Below are 27,266 nucleotides of genomic sequence, written 5' to 3' on the forward strand. Positions count from 1 at the left end.
ATGCTTCAATTTTCTTTAAGCACAAGAATATATTTTTTTTACCCCTGTAAGGGTTTTTGGAAAAAACGACTAAGATCAGACGGCAATGAAAAAATAGCTTGCCTTCTACATCCAGAAAATATTTTATAAACATGTTATGACACCTTTCTGTGTTGGTAACTTAGATAATTAGGTGGGACCTTAGCCATGGCTAACTTAAAACATAAAATGCGCATTTTATTATATCTTTCTGCCTTAGAGCTTTGTTGCTACTCCATCATGGCTCCTGATAATGTCCTCAATGGCTATGATTGAATAAGGTTCTCATTGTTTTCAAAAAATTCTATTGATCACTGCCTAGATCAGTAAGGAAGCCTTATAGTCATTATTCAACGTTTAAACAAATGTGCTGTCCTGTAAATTTTACATCTATGAAGTCATCAGATGTTCAAACCTCGAGTTCACATCTGTTTCTACTGCTTTGTCTAAGGCTGCATTTTATGGCACATCTCTATCATTACTATAGCAGTCTCGGCAAATACTTTTTAACTTAAGAGTTTTTATTGAAAAGGAGGTCCAAGATTATATTTTCATCAAATGTGTGAATACAGGAATCAATTCATCCCAAAACTTTTTGGTTTACGACGCCATTTCTCTATTCACTACTGCTACAGATCTCGGACAGGATTGTTCTTAATTCGGGCAACCAAATCGCCATCCTCCTCTTTGCCTGTTTCCGAAGGGGTTGATGAAGAGTCTTCTGCAGCACGATCCTTGACGGAGCCTAAGTTCTGCATTAATTGGCTTTATTTTTGTAAGTATTTACAATATTAAACATTAAAGTATCTAAACGAACGTGGCGAAGTACAGGCCGCCCAAGTTCATCCTCACATATTGAAAAAATGTCTTTGAAACAATTTCATGTTTTACAGCTCTAAAAATGTAAAACACAAAACACAGTGTAAGAGCTATTCCTCCATTTCAAAGCTATCTTTTTAAATCCACATTAACTTCACCCATTAACCCACCATAACCCCGAACCGCTGTTTTAAACACTTAAATTATACGACCGACTCGAATGTAAATGAAGTGGCGAACACAAACTCTCTATCCTCCCAGCCCCAAATGGCAGTGCCAAAGTAATGATTATTATCAATAAGCTAACCAGACTGGGTGCATGGTCCAGTAAACTCAAACCAAACCAAACCAAACCAAAAAGAAAGCGCATAAACATAAAACACGCTCTTCTAGCGCTAGCGTTCGGGGTCCGACACCATAAAACGCACTCATATCCATTACGTCCATTTTTATCACTTTCACCGCCCAGTGCATCGTGCCAAAGTCTTCGTCTAATGTGATAACGATACGATACTGGCAAACTGTGCAAGTAGCACATCCTCATCCCCAGCTGTGCAATGTCCCCGCTTTAAGGGAGGATGACCCAACGGCTTTCGGGGCTGTTTCGATGTAACATCTTGAATTTGTTCGCCTGTATTCATTTCTCGTCTTGCGGTCCTTAAAAACCCGAAACCATTATGGGTTCGCTGAGGCTCCCGGCCGGTTGCTGCTTGGATGTTGGAATTTCGGGACCGCAACCGAACGTTTTTGCGCGGTGCCGTTCCTTTGTCCACATCACACAAAATGGTCACTGGTCAACCGAGAACGATGGCCGGGGAGTAGTGGGTCGAGCGAGTGAGCTTTATCGTTATCGCTTCGTTTATTTTTATTGAACCATTCGATCGGACTCGGTTGATAAATCGGATCCCGTTTTTCTTTGGACCAGGTCCTTAGAGGGGGTTTTTTTTTGGTAAGAAGGGATATTCCCCGGGGCGAAAGAATGTTGCCCATAGTTGGGGTGATATTTTTATGATCTACCATTTTTATCCTCATTCGGAGTTTCCGGACGTTCCAAGTCCAATGGCCGTCCGACTCCCAAATAGGGTGAAGTAACATTTACGGACGGATGGATGTGATACGTTCTATTTCTTCCAAGAACAAACCAAATGTGAAGAAGGTAGGAATCTTTTCTTGCGCTTGTCTTCTTCGTCCTGAAGACCCTTCGAATGTTGGATGTAAAAATTAGTGTGCCCTAATACTAAACCCCTTTCCTATGCTTTAACGGGAAAGGGACACATTCCTGATGTTGCACCAACTTTGCGAACAAACTGCTGGGTGCGGATACGGTTTACGGGAGTTCTAAGCAGCCGTAACAAATCGTCGAGTAAATGGGTTGGTGCGTTTACGTTTTTTTTCTTTTCGTTTACGACCCGAGGGTGTTTGGGCAAAGATTGGAACGCTGGTAAAGCTAGAACGAGCATGGAATCCTTGGAATGTGCATCGTTTGCTTATTCATGCCACCGGTCGAACCAGATCACTATTCCTAACGAGGAGCCACGGGTGCTTTGGGGGAGAAGGAGTTGGACGAGTTTCCTTCAAATAGATCGGTCCCGTAATGGTGCACCCCCACCTGGCTAGTCTCGCTAGACATTTCAAGACTAGTGAACCCTTCCCGTTCAACCTACGAGAGAACACTCATATCCTTTTTCACTATTCTCATCCGAGTCTACCATTTTTTTCGAAGAAAAATGGTGAACAATCGCCCTCGGGACAGGGATACAGGGTGTCCTGTATTTTTGCATCGATAATTAATGACATTCCGCGAATGTTTCACCGTTGGCCGAGCATGTAAGCGTCGGTTATGCAAAACGGGAAAAGATAAATCCTGGATCATCGTCGAGTTGGGTTTCTAAGTATTTCAGCCAATGAGTAATGGTTCAATGTACTTGCTGGGGGGGATAATTTCTGCTGCTGCTGCTGCTGCGTTCATCAATCAATTAGGAGGAATTGGTGCGCTGTGGTTTTTTTTGTTACTGTTATGTGTGGTCCGTTTACGTCCAAATGTCAATCATGGATGGAGAGTTAATAGAATCAGATGAATTGTGGGAAATGGGAGTACGCTGTTGTATTCATTTACTGATTGTGAAGGTCACAGGTAACTTTTGCTCTGGACGAAAGGAAGATTTTACGTACACGAAAGTACAATGTAACGAACTAACAACTTATAAAATTTGATTTGGGCCATAGATTGAGATGTAATCCATTTGAGTATTAATGCTATCAAAAAAGCGGATCGTATCGTTAGGTAACACAGGCAGAATTACAATTCTCAAACTCATATTTCTTCTTCTTTCTTGGCCTAAAGACCTCTTAAGACTCGTCTGCGATTTCTGTCTTACTAGACTTATTGATACCGCATACTTGGATAGTCAGTCCTCACTATGGGGGGAACGGTCCTGATGGGATTTGAACTCCGGTCCTGCCGTGTGAAAGACATATAGATCGTATAGATCGGTGCCCCAGTTAGAATTCTCAAAGTTCTACTATTAATACATAATACAGGAAATCATATTTTTGCCTGCTACAGGATACTGCAGGCCTCTGGCATTCTTGAAGAAAATGCCTGCCAGTGTTCTGAAGCATACAATTGCAAGGACGCAATGTAGACAATGTCCACTTGTTGTAGAATGTTGGCCATGCATTATTTTTTTATTTATAGGCAAAAAGATTAATGCTCTTTACGTTGATTAAAGCTGTCTACTGCTAATGTTGGTCCATACTTTACATTAGCTTTCGGATCGCAGACTCGAGTTGGACTCGATTTGGAGTTAGGAAGTCTCGTAACTTTCCCATGTTAAATATGGCCTTGTCAAATATCAAGCGCGAAGTAACTAAGTATGTATGAGTGGTCGCTCATTTGCAGGCATCTCTGTCCGACGATATATCTGCAGATAAAGCTAGTTAAGTTAGAGATATCCTCATCTTCTTCTTCCTTAACACTACAACCTCAAGAGGTCTTGGCCTGCCATTTCTGGCTTTCTGTGACTTGATTTTACCCATAGTAAAGTAGTCAGCTCTACGTACGGGGAGACGGTCTTGATGGGATTTGAACCACGGTCCGATATCCTCATGCCCCTTTGGTTATTTTCTAAATCTTGGCTTTTGAATCTTGAAGATATCTTTGATATGTCTATGGTTCTGGTGTCCACATCTCACTGGTAGAATCCACATCTCACCGTTCACAGGACTCTTAGTTCACAGGAGAACAGAGAGAAGTTCTCCGAAAATGCCTAGAAGTCTCGTCCTCTACAAAGTTTGTACTAAGGAATGGTGACACTCTTAACTGGAATAATTTTGTGGGCTCCTTAACCACCCCACGTCTTCTAGAATAGTTAGACTCTAGACTAGTTAGAGTAGACTCTTAACTAGTTTGTATACTTACTATACTTACGTCTTGCTCAACTGCTGTCACAAAAAAAGAGAATATCAAACACGTATCAATCGTTCTTCCAATAAATGATGTTATGTTCTTATTATTGGTATCTTATCATACACTTAAGAGTTTTACAAACGCAGAACAGCATATTTATACGGATGAGGTTGTGTTTTACGCTTTTTCCTAAACACATTCACAATTCACTGGCAGGCCATAATTGTCCAGGACCCAATATACAAAAGCTACAAACTGTCATCTGCTGCTACTGTGCCGGTACTGTGTTCGAGCAATTGATTGATGATTTTTAACCTTGTTTTTGTTTACTATTTTCCACCTTCGACACTATCTCGCACTACCTTTTCGTTTGACGTGTGACGAGTTCTAATACAGTGTGTACCAATCCAACCCCACGGCCTAATTGACACAAGCTATCTATTATGTCCTGCAACAAAAAAAATCCAAACTCCCATCGGTGCTTGTTTTTGTGGCTAAAGTAACTTCCCGATAATCAAAATGACGGATGACGGTCTTTTACCATGAACTTAACAAAATTGTATTCATCTACCAACAAGTAGTTCAACATTCGACAGCCAATAGAAACGATATTCGAAGTTATATTGCACAGCATGTAATACAGGGGTAAGCATGTCAAAACACAGGCGTTCACATGATTTAAACAATGTCTGATTGGAGATAACAACTAGAAGACGATGAATGCATAGATTGTTGGTATCTCAAACAGTATATTGTTTTAAATATGTGAACACCTGTGTAAATCAAGTTTAACAGATTTAACCTTAAGTACCTGTTATTGTAATTTATAGTTGGCGAATGCAATTGGCAAAGTATGATGTAATAATTTTTATAATTAATTAAATTTCACAACTCAATCACCGACCATCACTGTACTCTGACTACCATTTTCTCCTTACTACATCACACTTTCCTGCTGTTGCTGTTGTTGTTGCTGCTGCTGTTGCTGCTGTTGTTGTTCTAGCATAGGAATGCACATTCCAACCATATGTTGTCCCATACCTACACTTGAGCCTCCTAAGCTAACCATGTTTGACGATGGGCCACTGTTGGGTGGTGCAGCGAAATGGTGCGACGACATCGACGATTGCTGCAGTCCTGGATGTTGGAGATGCATTTGGTTTGGTTGCTGTGGACCGGACCCCGGTGTAGGGCGATGATGATTTCCACCGGGCGGTGTACCGGGATGGCCGGTCGGAGTCGTAGGACAGGACGCGATTGGATTATCCTGATTGCAAAAGTATGAATTCTGCATCGAGTAAAGCCGATCGATGGGGTTAACCATCGGTCCGATGGAGTCATGCGCCACCGATGGACCTCCGTTGCCACCGTTCGCCAGTGGACCACCGTTCATGGACGAAGCCAACTGTTGCAGCGAGACACCATAGTCGAGGGTGGCACCGTTCGAGGGTAGCATCGATGTCGTGTCGAGTGTCATGTTTTCGGTCTTGATGCCGGTTTGATGTTCTGCACGGGGGTTTCGCGGCGGAAAGGATAACGATAGGAAAAGAGACAATAGGGAAATTTTGATTAAAAACCATGAATTTTGAGCCAGTTTGAGCTGTAAGTGAGCAATGGTTTGTTTACTACAGACTGCATATAATGTTGTGCAACTCGTAGATGTTTGTGGATAAGATGAAGTGTAAGGGTTGTATTGTGCATTGTTATTCATTGTATATTTGTGCACGGCAGAATGTAGATTTTTAGCAAGCGATAAAAAGGTTGAGACGGATTGAAGTATTCAAATTTTATTCAATTCAAAATCACTAGAGGCGTTAAATCCCGATCAAACTCGACCAGATGACAATGATGCCTCATGCCGAATATCTGGTTGAAATCTGGTCCAGAACTCGGAAAAGCTTATTACGACCTATATAAAAAGGACTTCATTTAAACAAAATAATATTGGACAGATTGTAAAATCCAACAACTCTTGATAAGTTGATAGTTTATTCAATTTACAGGTAGCATTGTGTTCTTATTGTTTGAATCTACAAGGTTGGATGCTCTGGGCCTATCACGTCTATCGGTTGGCCAACTGTTATTCAAATTCACCATAACCACTTTGTCAGCGTTGTGTGCGCGGTCCAGTCAAAAATAATCCTGGCATTTTGTTTACTTTTAGCTGCCATTTTTCTGTTGCTTTGAGCTGTCAATCTGAGCACCTTTGGACGATGAAGTCTATTTGGAGTAACTTGAAGGACAAGGTCATTTCTTGTATGAGATATCTTTTAGGACTTTCGCGATCTTAGACTTGTCTTAAAACACCTTTCAAGTACATATTTCTGCAATACGATGTTATTTTAAACTGTCTTTTGCTTATCTGAGATACATATGTTGTTTTGACGATGAAGTCTTTTTCAAGAACTTTGAGTTCAGTTCAGTTCAGCGATCGAAGTCACTGAGTAAAATTTTATATCTTTACGGATTGTAAAGACATGTTGCAGATCGTACATCCAATACCCAACACTGTACGAATTTCACTAACTTTTAACCATAATCTCATGAACAATTTTCTTGATTTTTCTTCGTACTATCTTGAAAATCCTGATGTCTTCTATTCTGAAGTCTGAAAAGCTTGGAAGTTGTTTTCTGTGCAAGCCTTCGTCACAATAAAATAAATATTGCACAAGGCGTGTCCTATACCATTAATTTGGATTATTTTTAAATGTAATTCCTTACGATTCGAATATCTGTTGGACAAAAATAGCGAACCAGACATTGTGTTAAATCCGCACACCATTTTATCCGTTCCATATAAAATTTACAAGTTTGTTTTACTTGTTCTACCAATCATTCGTATTATGATTGCTACAAGACACTCCGTTCGTTGGTAATTTTATTTATAGAACCATTTATCTATATTTTCCCATTTTTTATCGTACCATCCATTCGTTCAGCCCCACTTTGTAGCGAATCTTCTATTTTAAAAACAACCTGTTGTTTATAACGGCTACCTGCTGATGCATTTCCGTACGATGTACCAGCCCCGGGATTGGTTACAATTTATTCTATTACGCACAAGAACGGGAGGACGCACAAACCACAACTACGTACTACGCGTAGTGGCATTATTTGTACGGTGGCACCTTACGGACACGTGACACCCCCGCCGCCCCGGGTTAAGGATGGTTCATAATGTCATGGGATCAACGAGAATTGTGATGGTGTAAAATTATTTCACATCCGACCAAGATGCGCCATGGCAAGACATGGTAGCGTGTTTTTTTTTGCTAAAGATTATCGATGATGCTACTGTTGGGTGTTCTGCGTAACAGGAAACTTCCCTATCCGTAGAGTATGGGAACATGAAGACACACGAACGGTATCTTCCAGGTTTTGTGTAAGAAAATACCCAGCACAGCATAGCATAAGGCGTGAATCTTGGCTCCTTCCGTACCGGGATACGATCAGCTTTAAGGTTTTAGCTGCAAACCGGCATGGCTCTTTCGCTGCCCGGCCTGTTGTGCCAGAGCGCTGGAGCGTTGTGTGAGAGGGTGTGAGAAAATCCTGTGCAACTTAATAAATCACAACATCATCCCCCCAAAGGCTGGGCACAACACTGGGAAGCCACATTTCAGACGAAAATCCTTCGGACTTAAGCTCGTTTATGATGGAGTAAGCTCCGGTCCGATGGGGCAAACCAAACCGGGAACAGTCCGGGCAGCTCTCCGGGGCAGGGATGAGCACGAACCGAACGAATGATGTTGTAGGATTTTCTTCAAACGATAGCTCCTTTTGCTGCAAACGATGAATCTTTGTCCGTTTTGGCATCCATTGGCCCGGCTAGATGAAAAAAAAAGGTATTCCAAGAAGACCCAGGCAGAAGCCCGGGCTGTGAAGGTGTTTGTCTGTGGCTTTATGCATTGTGTGGAAGTGTGTGTGTGTGTGTTCGGGAAGGGGGTGTGTATTCTCTTATGCGCAAAGAAACGCGGCATGAATTCCTTTGCTAATACCTTCAGTAAATAGCGTCACAGGGAGCTGCCTCTCTATGTGTGTATGGGCGGCTGACTGCGAACCATCTTTTCCATTCTTTACTGCCTTTGCTGTCTTCGTAAGGATGTGTACGGCGTGGAATCTGGCCATCCACAGGCGACCATCCTTGCTCGAAGAAAAGTACCATTTCCACCATTTGGAAAAATTGGAGTTTTCCAACACACAAGACAACCAGCCAAAACCCCCTGTTGAGAGAAAAGGGACGAACCTATCGTTGCGATAGGTTTTTCTTTTTGGGCACCGTTTCCTTTAACCGTCCATTTGTGCTACATGGGAAAGTCTGCGGGGTGGGAAAAACTTTTTCGCAACAAAGAAGAAAAAGGAAGTAAAAGTCCCCTGAAACAAGGGAAAACCTGCTGTCATCACCCGTCGTCGTCGTCGTCGTCACAGCAGTTAGTAGCCAAATCCTACGGGAAGGATCGTCCGTATGTCTGAGCGGTTCTATCGAAGGGAAAAACGTTTCTTGGTTTTCCCTTTTGACCAAAGTGGGTTGGGTTTGTGTGTGGAAGGATTTTTCCAGTCAACGTAGACTGAGAGACTGAGAGAGGGAGAGAGTGAGAGAACACTGTACGGAATGATTGAGGATAGGAAAGGGAAATTTTATTGATTTTCGGTTTTGCTTATCTTTTTCACAGTTTCTTGAATTTTATGTAGGTGCTATGGTCAGGTGAACTGTATTTTGAAACCTATTCTAAAATTTAAAAATAAATATTAAAATGAAATAAATAGTTTTCAGACGTTTCCTAACTACTTTTAAATACTTCCAAAATTTGAAACTAATGCTTAAAGTAACAGAAGAGATGCAAGGCTCCGTTAAATGATTGCAAAGTCCCACAATGAACTTGCAATATTCCATTATCCATCTGAAATGTTCCCCTGACTAATTCAATAATTCGAGTAGAACTTTCAATTAGACTTTAGAATAGATCGAAAACAAATGCTTAAACGGAAAGCTGATATAATACTGTACTAAAGATAACTCTTCTTTTCGAGTCCCCAAACAGCTCTTTTTTCACAAATATAATTAAAGTTCCCAAGCAAAAATTTAAAATAAACTCTCCCGGAAAAAGGTCGCCTGCAAAATTAAAGATCGACACTTTCAAACAATTTCCTGGTACGTAAATTTTTCACCTTAAGGTGTCGATTAGGGGTGTGAAAAAAGTTTCCAAACTTTCTTCCCTTTTTTCTCACTTCGTTTCTTCTTTTGAAGTATATTGTTTTGTTTTATTATGCAAAAGCAGAACAATGGGATGCTGCAATGAGTCCAGAGCACAGAAAGGAGAAGCAATCCTTAAGGAAAAGTTTTTCACCATTCCAGGGTTCAGGTTTGGTTGTTTGTTTGCTAGGTCTTTTGTTGTTGTACCCTTAAATGCCTGGTGCTGTTTTAGGACCCAGTTAGGGAAAGAGACTTTTCCTTTATAATTCCGAAAACTGTACAAATCGTTAGTGGTACTCGCCAGCAGGGGAAGCTCTATCGACGGAAGTGTCAGCAATCGTACATCGGCTGTATTCCCTGTCGTATCACAGTAGAGTTTTTCCAACGAGATCAATTCCGGGAAAAGCTATGCTACTTCAAGAAAGAAACAATAGCAAACTTGGAGATACAGCGCGAGAGAGAGACAGAGCGAATTCTTGGAGATCTTCGGCTACAGTTGCGGATGGAATGATTTTTTCCCCTGTTAGGAAAATTGTCTCCATGACGGCAGTGAAGGTACGGCAAACTCCGGCATCTTTCAGCCGCGAAGAAGTTTTGGTTTTTCTTTTTGGATTTTCGTTTTTCTTTGGATCGCTTTGTGTTAACATAAAAGAAATCCACATTCTCTAGCGTTGGAAAAAAAGTTTCAATCTTTTGCTAAAGCAGGCAGACATGCAGTGAGTACGATGCGGGAGGACGATTTCCCAAGTTCCTGCTGTTCAAACGCAACAAAGCAGTTTGATAAAGAATGCAACGAATTTTTGTTCGTGAGAGAATTGGGGCGATACGAACAACAGTTTTTATCATTTTCTTGCTAAAAAATCTATTGGCCTTTCTTATGTGATAGATGGTCAAAGCTTTAAGAGAACTTTAAATAAAATAATCACACTTCTCAGTCTTTTTTGTGACACTCTGAATTAAACATATTTTAAATATACGCTTAAATTTAAATTTATTTGCTTAACATATAATTTCCTACAATAAAGACTTTTAATTAACAAAAGAAAATATTTTCTCGTAACAAATAAAAATGCTTCCAGAGAACAAAACCAAAGTACAACTTCACCACTTACCTTTCTACCACGAACAACATTCTCGCAAACGAAACCAGCGCATAAATATACTAAAAGCAAATAAACCATTCAATCCACGGATATGCAACGAAATGTTTTGCTCGGATATTCGCTTCATCCGCTACATAACTCTCATAATCCACCGGTATTACGATATTTACGACTCTGCATAGCTCACACGGTTCGTTCACTTTTTTGCCGTGAACCGTTGTGAATGCTCGGTTGATTGCGTACCTTGCATGTTTTACGGGAGTTTAGCGTTTACAGTCTACAAACGATATTTCCCAGTTTGCACTATCCCGTGTGCAACGAAAGCAGCATAAAAAAGGCATAATCACAGCCGATAATCTTTGGCAGGAAGTAGATAAAGTTGGGTTTTTGCTCGCTTTTGCGTTATGCACAGATATGGCTGGGTAGTGATTTACCCCCGTGGGTTTAGGATTTGTGTGTGTGGTTGGAAAATGTGATGATGCAAGTAAAACGTTACAAAAACATGATGGTGAAAACCTGGACAGATATCAAGCTGCAATTCGGCGGTGGTGTAAAGTTATGCTGTAGCGCCTTGGGTGAATTAGAAAAAGCTGTTTAGGAGTTGTTTGGGTAGTTTCGAACTTGGATAGTAGCGCAGTAAATCAAAGGATTGGTGAGAAAGAGTGCAAGATTTGTAATTTGTAAAATATAGCTGATTAAAACTATAAATAATTCTTTAGGTCACTCTAGAAGCATCCTTAGCAAGGCAAAACTCAACGAAAGAATAAATTTGGATAATTTAAAGGTTGTAATCTCAACTTCACATCGTACTTTTATAAGACAGAATCTATTAAGTAAGGTCTTAACTGACGTGATTTAAAGTTCAATAAAACCACACCTAACTTAAGTCTACTGATCTGTGGGGAGTTTAAACAAATATCGAGAGAGCCTTATCCAGCACTAGGCCTTATTTCAGAATGGACTTTATAATGCTAGAGCCTCGTTGTCCAAAGGACATCTTCCAAGGGATGTAGTTGTCCCGTGTTCCAAAAGATCTCACATGTCATGAGCAAGGCCCAAGGATGAAACCAACAATCCTTCTTCTTCCTTGGCACTACACTTGGCCGTGTGAAGACCGGCGCCGTTATTGCCTCGGCCACCAGACCGCCCCTCCATTGTGGTCATATTTTCTTTACAGGTTTCTCCAACACATAATGAACTACCAAGTTTACCTTAAAAGTTCCTTTTTTATGAATTGATCTCATACAAGAGGAATAGATTAATAAAATGCATCAGAGAGAGAGAGAGAGAGAGAGAGAGAGAGAGAGAGAGAGAGACCACAAAATACATTCTTGTCAAACTTGTGTGTCTCATTGCTGCAAAGATTTTGAGAGCGGGTGATTCGACGTTTTAAGGACCTCCCTATCTTAGTATACTTGTTGTTAATTTTGGATGACCTTAAAAAACTTGCGTTTTTTTTTATTTGATGTTGTCTAAGACGTTTTAGTTACTTCAAACTCGATTTTTTAGGGATTTTTAGGCCTTTATTCTCTATGTTGATGTGTAGGTATGATATCTGAATTTAAACTCGATATTTTGACGTTAATTGGATTCTTATTCTATAAACCATCCAAATTAATGTATTTCTTATCCTTCCTCTGCAAAACTTGGACTGCATAGAATATTTACAGTCCCAGTACTCTCATACTCCACTGATACTGAGACTAAGTCCAAAACTGACGAAATTCTCCCGGTCTCATTGGAGAGGAAGATGCTCTCAAGACTCGTGTGAGCTAGTCACGTCATGAAGATGACACCGAACGACCCAGCCCATAAAATCCAGATGCATAAGGTATGTTATGTCCCAAATTGAAATGATAGAGTGTTGTTGATGCGTTTGTCAGAAAGGCCGAGACACAGGTTCAGCAAGCGATTTCGCTAGAATGTGAGGAGTACGAAGGCAGCAGACCAAGACTCCGAAGTGGCAGTAGCCCCTTATCAGTAAATCGTTGTCCCTTTTGATCTTTCAAGCACTAGCACTATATACTACCAAGCTAGGTTTTGTAGAAATTCTGATTCCAATAATTCAAACCAATCCCTTTCGTTGTCAAAACTACCTGGTTGCTTATAAAAATTAAAAGCATATGACACTGACTATGAATTCATACATTATTTTTACTAAAGCTACAAATACACACGTGACAAAAAAAACTACAATAAAATAACTTTGTTCACTCGGTGTGTGGATTTTTCGTATTATACACCTCATCTGTTTTTCCACTATCCACTTAACCCACCAGCCCCAGCATGAAGGGACACAGTTTTATGACCAAACATACGTAGGATGTTTTACGGCAATCGTCCATTTTTCCCCTCCCTTCCCTTTATTCGTTTTGTCACCCACGTTCATGTTTGTGTTGGGTCGTTTGTTGCGACACTGTTTACGTTAAACCACTAACACGCTTTTTCACCTACGCTCACAGCCGAATGCATGTGGAGCAAAAGTTGTACGTAGCGTTCGTTTTATTTCGCCAGTTTTTTCGACCATTTTTATGTATCCCTTCCTGGCCGTAGCGAGCATAAGCCACCCCAACTCCTGTTCGGCACCAGGACATCCGGGGACAAGTGGATTTGTGAAACGAACGAAAGTGAAAGTATTATGGTGGATAAAGTTTTTGTACAAAAAAACACACACACACAACTCAAACACTGACACTGGGACACATGGGGACAAAAACAAAGCACTCGGTCCTGGTGCTAACCTGTTGTGGTTAAGGGCTGAGGCGATAAGCCCTGTGAGCCCTGTTGGATGTGTTTTGTTTACATTGTTTCGCACCTCGGCCGGTCGGTCGGTTGAATCGGTGAATGGTGACAAAGTGCAGGTGATTGTGGTCGACAAATTTAGGAATAATTGTGTGCGGATAAGGTGAAAGTTAGTTCAACCGATCGCTTACCATTTGCAAAGGATTTTCCACCGAACCCACGTCCGCCCGGTGTGTGGGGATGATGCTGTGGATGGGGCTGGTGATGATGATGATGATGGTGATGGTGAAGATGTTGGTTCGGTGTTGCCATCCCCATGCGGAAGTAGTCGTCCTCGAGATCTAGCTCTTCCTTTACGATTTTGTACGGATCGGAGCCTCCGAGGCCTAGCCGGGCAGCAGTTCCACCGTACAGTGGGCCACCGTCATTGTCCGTGACGGTGCCTTCGTTGTCACTGCAGCTGTCGTGAAGATAATTGTTTGATCCTGAGGAACAAAAGAGATCGAATAGAAATGAAAAGCAGAAATTCTTTATAATAAATTTTTCAAAACTCCATGATAAGGATTTCCGTAAAACCAATGTTGATGTAGTCACTCGAAATATTGCTGGCCTAGTCTTCATTCAGAAGGTGGTGAGGCTCAACTCAAAATATAACTTAAGAAGTTGGTCTGGATGTTACATGCTAATATCCTAATTAGACGAAAAATATTGGAACTCTATTCTATCAATTCACTCGAAAGGTCTCGGCCTGCCATTTCTGGCTTTCCTAGACTTGATTTTCCCCTTAGCCGGATAGTTAGCCAGTCAATGCTCGCACAAATGTTGAATGAATTGATGAGACCACCTTTGGACAAGGATTTCCACCGACTTAGTTTTGATGCAGTCATCCGACAGATCGATGAGTCTCGATGCTTTAAAGCTATAATATCCCAGTCAAAACGCAACTAAAGAATTTGTCTGGATCTATGGTTTTAATGCCGAGAATCCCTGATTAGACTGAACATATAGGAACTCTATTGTATGTTAACTCAACCCTATTAACCCATTTGCTATTGGCGTTGAAGTTATAATCAACTATTCATAATTCTAAGCTTGAAGTTTAATTCGTCAATTTATTCTAAAAATCCTAGTCCTGAAAAGCCTTGAAGTCTTTGTTTTGTATTTGTTTGTTCACTACTATCAACTTCATCACCAAACAACTGATGCTATGCTTTATCTTCTTAGAAATTTGGCTGTAAACTTTTTCTTATTGTATATCCAAGAAAGCTTTAGCTTCATCGCAAAACTATTTCCCAGTGGTAGAACCTTAGATGATACGATACACCCCACGCAGCACCATTGATATTGATTTACTTAAGATGTGAAGGAACTCTTTCAGTGGTACAGCAGTAGCACGGTAAATAGCAAACCCGTCATCCTTATCCGACACCTAACCGGTGAAAAATATCACCCGCTCACTGCGAATGGGTGAGATGTGAAATACAAAAGCCACTGCCCAAAATGTGGGGTACCGGCACTGTGGCATAAAGGGGAATCGTTGGAAAATGGAATATTTGACACCCGAGAATTCCGTCCATATGGAACACAGGGTGCTTGCAGTAGTTGTGGCAGTAGTCCGGGCATGTCACGATTGTGTGATATTTCTGGGAAGCTCATTGACAGCCAGCCAAACCCTTTAGTGAGTACCTTCAAACAAGGTGGCATTGCCGCTGAAGTGTTGAACCATATCCTATCTCTGGCGTTCCATAAGTTGGGCGAAAGTGTTAAACTGCTGTGGGTGTTTGAAATATGTGCCGACTTTTCTCGGTAGGTCTTTTGTGGTGCTTTGTGGAAGCTCTCGGTACGATTTGCCCGAGGATGGATGGCGAAGGGAAAGGTAAAAATGCAAATGTGGTAAATAGAGCGAACAGGCGTCGGCAGAGACGGCACAAATTCCAACAGTACAACAACTCCCAACGTCCCTTTACGACGCGGTACGTGGGTTTACTCTCGAGACACTCGGAATTGACTTTCAACTTCCATCTCCCCGAAAGAGTTAGATTCTTTGTACGGATGCGGCAAACCGACTTGGAAAGCTGTCGATGTGAAAAATTGACTCCTTCCGGACCACACTTCCGGAGCGGGGTGAAACAATTCGTACTTACGGGAGTTTTCGTCTTTGATGCGCAGCGACAATTTACCACCGACACCGGCACTCTCGTTATCCGACAGCTCTTCCTGCGAATCGTTTCCTTTACCATTGTTGCCGTTGTGGTTTTTGTTGCTGGTGGCGTTTCCGCCGACACCACCGTGATGGGACGATTTGCCACCATCCTTCAGTTGTTTCTTTTGGATTTTCTTCATCTTGGCGCGCTGGTTTTGGAACCACACCTGAAATGGAGAACGTTGATCAATGGGTTAGATTGTATTGTGGTTTACGTCCCAGAAATTGGTAGACTTTGGAAGAATTGGGAGATTCAATACATCGATTCTGTTAAACTTGAGGTGAACAGAATGAGATGCAGAGTCCTCTGACTACATCCCCAAATTACTTGAGAGACCCCCAAACTAAAACTCTATTCTCCCTTACCTGTACGATCCTTATACTAAGCCCCGTATCCTTCGCCAATCCTTCGCGAATCTTCCGACAAGGTTTGGGCGATATGTCGAACGACGCCTTAAAGGCACGGCGCTGCTGGGTCGTTAGAATGGTACGGGGTCGTTTCGGGCCCCGGCGACCGTCAATGCGCGTCTGGAACATGTCATCACAGCAGTAATCATCTGTTCAAACCAAACATAGCCAAAAAGAACCCCAGAAAAGATCGTTTTGCCATTAGTAATTCTCCAACGTACATTAGACCCGGGGATAGGTCCACACCTACCATAACTGTAACCCTGGAACATTTCCACCTCCTTCTCGTAGTCGGGCCGGCAGAACAGCTGACTCTGCTTGATGACGTACTGGTCGCCCTTCTGCAACCGCACGCCACAGACGACGCAGATGAAGCACTTGAGATGGAACACATTATCCAGGGCGCGCATTACCAGCTCGTCGGCACCAATCTTCTCACCACATCCGAGGCATCTGTTCCGGCCGTACAGTCTGGAAAGCGTTTGGGAAGGGGGGGGTGGGTATGCGATTTTAGCTAAACGGTTTTAGATTATCATTGCAAAACTTTTACTTCCGACAAGCGGTAGGTCGTACGGCGAGAACGAGACAAGCTATGCTAAGTGTTTTTGAGCAAAGCAAGGAAAACGAGCTCGTTCGTTCTGGGTGGCTTATCGTTGTGCTATCAATTTATGGAGGATGATAACGATTGCTCGCGTTCTAATGCGGATTTGAATGGTATTAAAAGGGCTATTCGTATCGAGGGGAGAATAGATAAGCGAGATAGCGTGATTAAACAAGCAGGTGAAAAGATGTTCGAATCGTCGTTGAACAAGTTTGATTATTGTTTGAATAGCAAAGTTGACCAAAGCTGAATATCAATAAGCGTATTACAAGTTTTGATGCTATGTCATGTCGGTTACATGTGTCCAGAGTTTGAATTTTCTCACATTTATCAAATAGCTTGAAGCCATAAGAAACATTTTTAGAGAAAAAGTAATGGGAATGATTACATTAGAAGGTCTGTAAATTCAATTATAGTCTAGTTAATCCAAAGGGTATGTATTCGAACCAAAAAAAGAGGTTAAGATGGCTTTCATGCTATTGGCGCAATCTACACTACCAACAGTGGCGGGTCAAGGCCTTTGGAGGTCCCGAGCGGATTGACAGTTGAGGCCCTCTACTTGTGACTCGTTTGTGGGTAAGACCAACAGGATTTCCCTCTTAGACAAGGCCCAGAGCAGTCGCTTCTTCCGCTCCTAGGGAGATCCGCCACTGACTACCAATCAGAATTTTACCAACTCGTAGTTTTGGAGGAGGTTCACTTGAGGTCGAAATCATCATATGATATAAAGGTCCTTAACACCAGAGAAAGGTGGACCAGAGAGTCTTGATGTAATGACAGATTTTTTATCAATTTTTGAGCTGGACAACCTATATTCCGATCCAGAATCCTGTTGGAAACATCTAGGAATTTGTGCAACGGTAAGACCTCACCAGCAATTTGCAAGTCTTGGGATCTATGACTATATCTGCAATCTAACTATACCGCAAAATAGAGGAGATTTTGAGACACAAATATTCAAGAACATAGCTCATTCTTAGCCAGAAGCGGATCTTAGAATAAGCACTCTAAGCTCCGAAACATCAAGGATCGGTTCATTTTGACATAGGCCTATCTTCCAATAAGCAGGTTGTGTGGTCCTGGAAGACTTGATAATTTAAAGGGCCTCCCTTATAAAGGAACACGCACAATATTTTCGATTGGCCTATAACTCTGGCCCAGTTAGCAGATTCGATGCCCTCCAACTTTGATTCTGCTTAGGACTTTCTAGGGACTTGATCCGACACTGTATACTACTGCTGCAGGGATTTTCCCAAGCTTTATTTTAAATATAAAACAAGAGGAAATTTAGCCTTAAAAGACCCAGACAACAAAACTTAACTAAACAAATATTAACCCAAGGAAAAAACGTTTCTTCTCGTAATCCAGGACCACCAATAATATAGCAGCAACTATTGGAAATGACATCAGTGTTGTAGGTTGAATACTACCTCATTCTAGAAAACAATTTGATTCATTCTTCAAAAAATCAATAAATGTCGACAAAAATACAATGCGACAACTGTATTCCACCTTTCGCCCGATCCGAGATGAATGATGATCGATTTTATTGCTAGCAAAAGCGGCGTTTACCCTTTTGGGGACTTTCAGGATTATTTCTTCCAAACACAACAAAAAAAAAAAAGTTGCATACATTCTACCGTCATCCGGGTGTGCATGGATGCAAAAAAGAAACCAACTAGTCATGCTTCTGTGACGAAAAGAGTTACCAAACCAGAAAAAAAGACTGAAAAACTGCGAAATAGTGTACCCGTCATCGCCGGTGTACAGAGAGAGAGGCAACAAGCTGTCTGAGCCGGAACATTTATCGTCTGCCTGTTACAGCGCCTCGGCCATCGGGTATGTTTTATGTCTTGTTAACGTTAGCCCTTTTGCCTACCATTAACCACGTGTTCTTGCTCGGTCGATGGTTGAATGTGGGTTTGTAAACCTGTCCCGACTTACAGCACGAAACCCTGACCAACGAGCACCGTGAATATGGTTTTGCGATGAATCAATCTCTTATGCTACGCATTGTAAGGCCCGGCACATACATACGCATCCGTAAGAATTGACAAATTGCCCATAATTTATTTTACACCACATTGTGATTGTCATTAAAATTCAATCTATCATATCCACCGAACAATGTGCTCTTTCGCTCCCTCGATGGCGATGGCGGATACCGTACCTCGATCGTTTCACTACACCACGTGCTGGAGGGTTGCTAGCGAACGTGTGGAATAAAGGTTACGAGCGAGCTATGAAACGTTGTTTGCGCAAAAAAAGGGGTACAATTGTACAAAGGCTAGCAGAGGGAAATCGTGATTTGGAAAGAGGGTCAGTACAGGAATCGTACAGGATTCCCTAGACCCTACCGTACATGGGTCGGTGATGTTCATGCAGCATCCTTTTTTTTCTGTTGAGGAGCATAAAAAAGAACATAAAAACATGAACAAAACCCTCGTTTATATGCTTAAATGTATTAAGCGGTAAAATAAATATTTTGGTTCTACAATTATCCGCTAAACAGCAAAATAAGCTCAAATTTGTCGTTAAAGAATGTGTGAAACAGTGTACAACGTATAGGAATTATAGTAAAAAAAAAATAAAATAAACTAGAATAAAGAAGTAGATTAATGTAATGGCCTTTAGAATGTCCTCCACTATACTGCTTCTGTTAGCATCACAGTCCAACAGCTCCTAATAGATTGCTTGGGATATACCTAACAACGTTTCACTCTACAGCTGTTTGACCGTAACATCGATATCCCCATCCTATCCAACAACACTCAATCAGAAGAAAAACTCAAATTACTTCCGTTGGTTCTTTAAACATAATGTTAAATTGGTCCCACCAAATATTTAGCTGTTGTATGGTCTAGATTTTGATGAAGTATGATAAAGAGATTTCTTATTTATTTATTTATTTTTTTAAATAATTTTAAGGATCTACTGTTAAACTAAGAGGCGATTCCTGTTCTAGTCTTTGGAATAATTGCTCAAAAAAAAATCAATATTTTGTCTATTCTAAACCATCAACCCTAGTCCTCTTCTTTGACGATACATCCTCTAGAGGTCTTGGCCTGCCATTTCTGGGTTCCTTGTCTTGATGTTGAGATTGAGAACTTGCTGCTTCAATATGCATACATTTGTTAGTCAACTTTGAAGTCTACTTCGAATATATGAACTAAATAAATAGGTTAGATGAATTAAAAACTCCAACTTTAAATTCTGCTCATGGTTTTCTTGTTCCATGGCTAGTACGTCGGTATTAGAAATCTAAGATTAAATTTGTAACTGAAGTTAACAAACTGTTAAACTGTTAAACAGTTGACAAACATGTTCAGTTTGCTTACGGCTTTTATCATAAGATGTAAAAATACGAAAAAGCATTTAAATTGGACACAACAATGATGCAGTGGCGAGCGATTAAACCAGAAAACAACAAGGGGCATACCCTAAAGGTCTAAATCAAGCGATTTTCGCCGTCCGGTATAAGATTTCCCCCAATTATTTACCCATGTCTCGAACGGCAATTTCGACTCGAAGTACGCGTAGACTACTTGCGTACGAACGATGACTCTGTTCCCAATAAGAATTATTTGTTTTGCCACATTTACGACATCCATCTGTTACCCGTGTGTGTCCAGAAACTGTCTAAAATGGCCATTATGCCAACAAGAATCGCGAATGAATACTTCTTGTCCCCACTCTCAGTGAAGTTTTCTGTGTACATCAGTATTATCCTTAATTCAGCTAGATTCCACTGAGCCACAGTTAAGCAAAGAAAGTCTGCAAAATAAGTAAAGAATTCTTCAAAAATATAACTCTACGAAGCAAAAGTTCGCAGTTTTGTATAAGCTCACCGACGCCATGACAGAAACAACAGCGCCAGATTAAGTTGCGGAAAACCAACGATTTGAACGACATCCACTCAGGATGTCGCTCCCCACCTTCAAAATCCAATTCGTTCACGGCAGCACACACATGCGCATGAATGGAAATTTCGATGGAAATCCTCTCGATGGTGGCGTGATAGGGAAAACCAGCCCTACCCCGCCCCCCACGGTTTTGTTATCCTTCCATTTGTTTGGGAGGTGCAGACCGATAGACGTTTCATTTTCTCGGAAACGGAAAGACAATAATAAAATGGAGTGTATCGTTCGCGCCGTGTTTGTCTTTCTTCATCGAGAAAACAAGCCGGCTAAACCTCGTGAGCTCGAGTTTGATGATGACTTTCGGTGCCCTTTTTGTTGGAGTTGGAGACAAGGATTTTCGCTGCTTGGAGCCGGGTTGGGATGGGACACCGGTGACTAGCGATTGTAAACGATGTCTACATGACTGCTCCCGAAATGTCGACGCTCTCGAATTCAACCGCCATCTTCGCCCACCGGAGCAAAGATTAAAGAATCAAAAGACCCCCACTGTCTTTGTGTGTGGAGATGTCCTGGGAAGTCACAGGGGAAGGAAAACGGAAACAAGTATAACAATAAAATCTTCAAATTTATTTGTTTGTTCTATCTTGAAGAGCCATCCCGTCTCGGCGCCGGCAACGATGCCGGTTCGGTGTCGTATGGTTCCGGACGACCGATTCCTTTGCCGTGCAAATACTTCGGCTCACAAACACTGCTGGCATGTATCGGGAATGAAGACATTTTTATGTGCGCTCCAGTTGAGCACAAGAAACTCACGAGGAGGAGCTTGGAAAGCAATGGAAAGGTGGTGAAAGTAGAATAAAACCTCTTCTATCTCGTAAGCAATCGTAAAGGCAAAAAAACAGGCCGCTATCCTCTGGCCGTCCGCTGGTGGATGAGCGGTTTGAGAGTTACGAGGAAATACAAGAGGCCGGTACAAAAATGGCGCCGTATCGTATTGGCCCCCCACGTTCAATAGCAGAAGAAGAAAAGCAATTCATTCATCAGAACGAACGAGGCGGATTTTCTTTCGTGCGCTTCCAGGAATGAGCGTGATGCTTCGCCAATGCAAATCGTTGACATTCTGATTGAATGAAAGGAAAGGGGGCGTTAGGTTGTCCCGAGGAAATCCTGCACCGGATTCGTAGGAAGATGAACGTCGCCGGAAATATTCCACATTTCGAAAGCATTCGTTGTTCGATTAATTAGATTTTGCTTACAGGCGGTGATTTGTTGTTGGCAGCATGGTTAGATGCTTTTTTGGGACATTTGGGTTGTCAACAGAGACTTGCTTTTGTTTTTAGGATCTGTTCAATAGTGGTACTATGAATTGCTTTATACTTATTTAATGCATGGAAGCGGTAAACTTTTTCCAAAAACAGGATAGATTTCGAAAAGACTTATTTTAGAACCGGGTTCGATTAAATGGTCTGTTTCCAAAAACACTTATGATATTCTATATCCTAACTAGCAGGTCACTAGGATTTTTGTATTTCAGAAGACAAATTTTCAAATATTAGGAATAGAAAGAAGCAAAATTGGAAACTTTTGGGAACCACTTTTGTTGCCAAGATATTTGAGAGCTAAAGAGTGAATCAATTTTTAAATTATTAGTTTTGGAATTTGGAGCTGAGACTAAGGTAAAGGCTAAATGTTTCATTGGGTCAGTAGATCCAATGACCAAACAACAGGAGGTTGATATCTTACTCAGATGAACCTGCCGGGATGCCTGAAGCTCATACATCCTAAATCTAGTCAATTCAAGGCACATTCTACATATGTTTTAAGAGGCGAATAAGATCTCAGAGACCCAAAGCCTCTTTGCCTAAACGATTACAAAAAAAAGTTCTACGTTCGTTCTACAGCCCGTTGCTTTCGGCGCTGTCGAATCACAAAGCTATATTAAACGTGATTAGGTAATTCATTGTTCATGACTGTACGTGCAGCAAGTTTTGAACCAATGTGCGACAAGACAGAGAAATACAAGGCCTTATGGTAGATATCTTGATAGGCAAGGACAAATCTTGATGGACGAGGTCTTTTAAAACGTCTAGCTCCCAAGGCTCGGGGCGATCCGGTGGCAGAGGCGTTAACGGAGCCCCGGTCTTCACACGGCAGGACCGGGGTTCAAATCCGATCAATTCTGACTGACTGGGCTGACTACTTTACTATGGATAAAATTTAGTCACAGAAAGCCAGCAATGGCAGACCGAGACCTCTCGAGGTTGTAGTGCCAAGGAAGAAGACGAAGAAGTTCCCAAGACTTTAAAAGACTCTTGGCTGGGTTAAATCCGCCACTTATTTGAATCCTTAAAATTGCTCTCCAAGATCTCGTTATTTTGGAGGTTCCATGCATTCTGATCTTGAGACCTTGGTTAAAGATAATTTCTGCTCACTGTCAACACATTTGTGAGGCTATGACTAATTTAACGGAAGCCGGAGTGGCCCTCAGGACCCTCTTGGTACAATGGACTATGTTATAAGAGGACCCCAAAAAAATGGTATAGGACACATAGAGCTCGTCAGAATCGCGGCTTCTCCATTCTTCAGAGACGTGACATAAAAAAGTCCTCAAAACTTTTGTCTCTCTGGGAAAATTGATGATAAATGATAAATTTTACAGTTCATCACACAGTTACACTAAGCAACAAGTTATAACTCTTCAAAATTGATCTGCAGTATCATGTTTTAAGTCCCACGTTAAATATTTTAAATGCACATGTTCAAAGTACGGTGAACAGTGTTTAATAAGCTTGCTCTAGCTGTCCGACAACATACACAACCCACAAAACATCCACTTCCAGTCCCTTTTACCAACCACTTCGCTACAATTCTCGGAAAAGCGACATGCATAGTTTTCCCGCATCTCAAACTACCCAATAAACACAACGATCGACATCCTATTTTGTGGTTAATGTTATGTTTGTGTGACACGAACATCAACAAGCGCTTCTCCCCGGGTTTGATGTTCTAAGAGATACGTGTGTGTGTGTGTGCCGGTGTGTGTACTAATCACACACCGAAACATGGTGGTTGTTAGATCGACCCCAACACTTACCGCTCATAGTCGAAGCGACAGTACAGCTTCCCGTCGCGCATAAAGCAGGAATGCATGAGCCGGATCGAGCAGGAGGTGCACTGGAGACATCGTTCGTGGTACGTGATGTCGACCACCTTCATGATGTAGCGATCGCAGATCGGACCACAGCACTGCCCACACAGTGACGTCCCCAGCAACCCGGCCAGGTGCTCCGACTCACCTCCGGTCCCTTCGCCGTGCATCCCACTGTCGCCACCATCGCCGCCACTTCCCGCCGTCATCACTGCGGCCAGCAACAGTCGCTGGCCCTCGGCTAACGTGGGTGCCGTTCCGGTGGATGAGTAGCCTGGATGTAGTTGCTGGGTGGTGCGCGGAATCGACGGTTGGGTAGGTCCACCGGTTGTCGTAATTGGTGTTTTTGCACTGCAACTACTATTGCTACCGTTCATGCCCGGACCGGCCAGAGCGAGCGTGTTGCTGACATTGGCGTTAATGTTTGCACTGTTGGCGTTTTCGTTCGTCAGCGAACCACCCGGATCCGGTTCCGATTGTCCCGCGCTGCACTTCGACTCGATGGGAACTGTAACAGATGAGAAGCAGAGAAAGAGGAAGAAGAAGAAGAAGGGTTAGGGTGTTGTACTATTTCGTCTCTACATCCCTTGCTCGTACGTCAGTCGAATTTTCTGTTGCGCGTAAACCCCGGGACCTATCAGCAGCATAATCATATCCAACCCACGGAGGATCGATAACGGATAACAGTGAGACATCGGGTGGAAAATGGGCTGTAGGGAAATGTGTTATTTGCTCTGCGCAAATAGCGGGAAAAAGAGGCTAAGCAAGCAAAGTCACCCGGAGCAAACATTGATATCCGAAAGGTCGGTGGTTACGTTTCCCAGCCGGTTCATTTCGAACTGCCCTTTTGTGTCTAGCAGAGTATTTGCTGAGTATTCTCGTCATCTTTTGACAGCTTTCGTTTGCAAGCGATATTTAGTACAATTCTGAGGAGTTGGTTCATGCTGCTAGCACCAATGGGACAAGGAATAGGTTTGCGGATGGAACAGATTGTTTTTATGGAAATATTTAGGCACAAATAGGAAAAACACATCGGAGGCTAAAATTGCAAATTACAGTAAAAGTATTTTACGTGATTGCAGTTTGGTAATTTCATCCTAGGAACATAAATTGCGGATTTAAATTGAACGAAATGAATAATTAAAACAACAAAATATTTCAAAAGATTTTCTAAAATCTATAGCAAAAGACTATGATAAAAATTACGCTTAATCCGCTAAAATCTGCGACAAGAAAAAAGAATAATTGAACATAAAATTTTAACCAACAAAAAAAGATAAATAAATGAATGACGTAGATTTTAAATCAGATCAGAACTATAAAAAAGTTTTATAAAAAATAACAAAGAGTAAAAGTTCAATATTAACTAATTTAAAACTAAAAATAATAAAGAATTGCCTTTAACAAAAATCAACAACGATAATTAAAAATTTTAAACGTAAAATTAAAAATATGAAAAAGATACTTAATACCTTAAAAAAATTAAAAATATTTTAAACTAAATAGAAATTTAAAACAAAACTAAATGCAAAAGACTATGTAGACAAACTTCGATCAATTTTAACCTACACAATTAACACTTATTTGACTAAGACAAATTTTCATTAAAAAAATCATTATGTAAAAGGCGGAAAACATTGTGAAAATGAGTCTGATAATGAGAAAAGATCAAAAAACAAATCAAAGATTGCTTCATTACATTTATAAAACTTTACGTAACTGTATTTAGCAGTAACTGACAACAAGAACTATAAATATGTAAGATAAATACAAACATAGTAAAAACACCAAAAACACCTAAAATAAATAAAACTAAATTAAAATGAAAAGAAAATAAAAAATAGTACTTAATAACATACTTAAAAAGATCTAAGAAAAGTAAAACAGAACAAACAAAATCCATCAATGAATAACGAATTGTGTTTAAATTCCTTATTAATTCAAACAGTTCAAGATAAAAAGTTTAATTTAAATTACAATTTTGAGTTGAACATTTGTAAAATTCATACTTTCAATTACTATTTAAACATTTAGTTCATGGAACATGAATATTTTAGCAAACATCATATGTAAATTCCTAAACAATCACCACCACTCGGTCACACAGGAAGACTGCAGGACGACCTGCCCACTGTGTGCGCTGGAGCTACCGTACCGTTTGTAGGAGTTTTATGTAAATTTATCAAATTATTCGAATCTTACGCTCGAACCAGTCTCCTGTTGTGTCGGTGTGTTTCCGTTCCAGTAACATCATGCAAGGTGACATCGGGCTCGGTTACATCTCTCCTGCTAACCCACATCAACTCACACCCGACCTCGGGCCGGGATCCATTGGGGGGTGATTTGGTAATTTTGTCGCCCGAAAATCGATCCGTAGAAGAAGTTTTGTGTCCTGGTGTGTGTATGTGTGCCCTTATTATGCCGGTCGTCCACAATACAACCGTACTGTGTGTAATCAGTGCAAAAAGGCCAAAAATTTAATTTTAATCAAAAACCCTCAATCCAACGGTGGCCCCGTAGTTTCGCGAACATCAAACGATCCAGTGCCAGTGCCAGTTTCTCGCAACCTCGGCTGGAGGCTGCACATTTACACGTTTGTTGCTCCTGGCGAGGCCGATATTATGCGACCCTCGTCGACGGAGGTTGGTCAGATAGAATGACCGAATGACGTTGGGCTACGTCCGTTCTAACGAGACACCGGTGTTCGGTCGTTATGGTTGCGTTTAACATTTCCCCTTTCTACCGGACGGTTCCCGGCGTTGGATGAAGTTATTTGTTTTAAAATTGCACTTTTCACCGTAACCGTACACGACCGGTGTGCGTGTACGCAATGGTTTGCACCGACCCATCCGGGGTTTTCCATTTTATTGACATTACAATGTTGCTCAAGTGATGTTATGAAAATTTCCCTCTGATCCGGCATATCCGCTGCATCAAGCGGCACAAGGAGCTGGCTGCACGTGCTCACCGTTGCAATTGACTGTAATTTAAGTGATACTGTGGTTGAGTGGTAAAACATGATACCACATGCCGCCCCCCAAAAACGGGCTGACAGCAATACGAACGATAAGCCTTTTTGCGCTTTACAACAATGCTGCAAAGCACGTACAACGTTGACGAGATTTACTTGCAAGCGTTTGCAAATATATTGCAACGCTGGACCGTACTTCAAAAGGCGTACCACGTACGCAAATGTTTGCTCGGAGGGCGATAAAAGAGTCGGCCATTGAGCGGTGGCCCGTTTGCACATTGCTACATTCGAAGTTGGCTTTAGAGGAAAGGCAAGTGTAAGAATTTGCATAACGCATCGAATGGTTCGAACACAAATGCATGTCGATGCAACCTCGCCTACGGTGATGGGATAACGTTTGTTGATGAGATTGTTGTTATTGAATGTAAAGTTAATGGTAGGAATTGGAAGAATATGTTTCCTATTTCCTGAAACTGTAACTGTTCAATGATTCCCTGTAGTGAGAAAACCTTGGGTTTTCACAGTTGGAGAGGTCTCTTGGTCTCTTTTGATAAGTTGTATGGGATAAGCGTTATGGGATATAATAGAGACCATTTTGTTAATGGTATTCTATTTTTAAGAGAATTCATAGTGAAAGAAGAATTCTCCAGAAACAGTACCACACAAAACTGCTTCCAGGACATCCTTTCAGAAGTTCGCTAAGTCCTTAGACATGAATGTAGGTAAATGTATCGCAAGTTTTCAGCTACTTAGAAACTCAGTTGTTCCTCCATCTTGAATAAGGAAACATTGG

At 41.4% G+C, this 27,266-nt stretch overlaps 1 protein-coding gene across 1 annotated transcript in view; it reads right to left on the reverse strand.

Annotated features, from left to right (window-relative positions):
* Positions 1 to 4,327: 4,327 nt before the first annotated feature.
* LOC118511526 overlaps positions 4,328 to 27,266 on the reverse strand; it is a 31,813-nt gene continuing 8,874 nt past the window's right edge. The window contains exons 2-7 of the mRNA XM_036054715.1: positions 23,449 to 24,010; positions 16,144 to 16,364; positions 15,852 to 16,042; positions 15,427 to 15,652; positions 13,474 to 13,767; positions 4,328 to 5,752 (exon numbers count right to left, since the gene is read on the reverse strand). Of these exons, the coding sequence (XP_035910608.1) occupies positions 5,184 to 5,752; positions 13,474 to 13,767; positions 15,427 to 15,652; positions 15,852 to 16,042; positions 16,144 to 16,364; positions 23,449 to 24,010 (2,063 nt within the window). The 3' untranslated portion in view covers positions 4,328 to 5,183. The remainder of the gene's footprint in view (positions 5,753 to 13,473; positions 13,768 to 15,426; positions 15,653 to 15,851; positions 16,043 to 16,143; positions 16,365 to 23,448; positions 24,011 to 27,266) is intronic.

Source organism: Anopheles stephensi, chromosome 3, assembly GCF_013141755.1.
Source record: "Anopheles stephensi strain Indian chromosome 3, UCI_ANSTEP_V1.0, whole genome shotgun sequence".
Taxonomy (NCBI): Eukaryota; Metazoa; Arthropoda; class Insecta; order Diptera; family Culicidae; genus Anopheles; species Anopheles stephensi.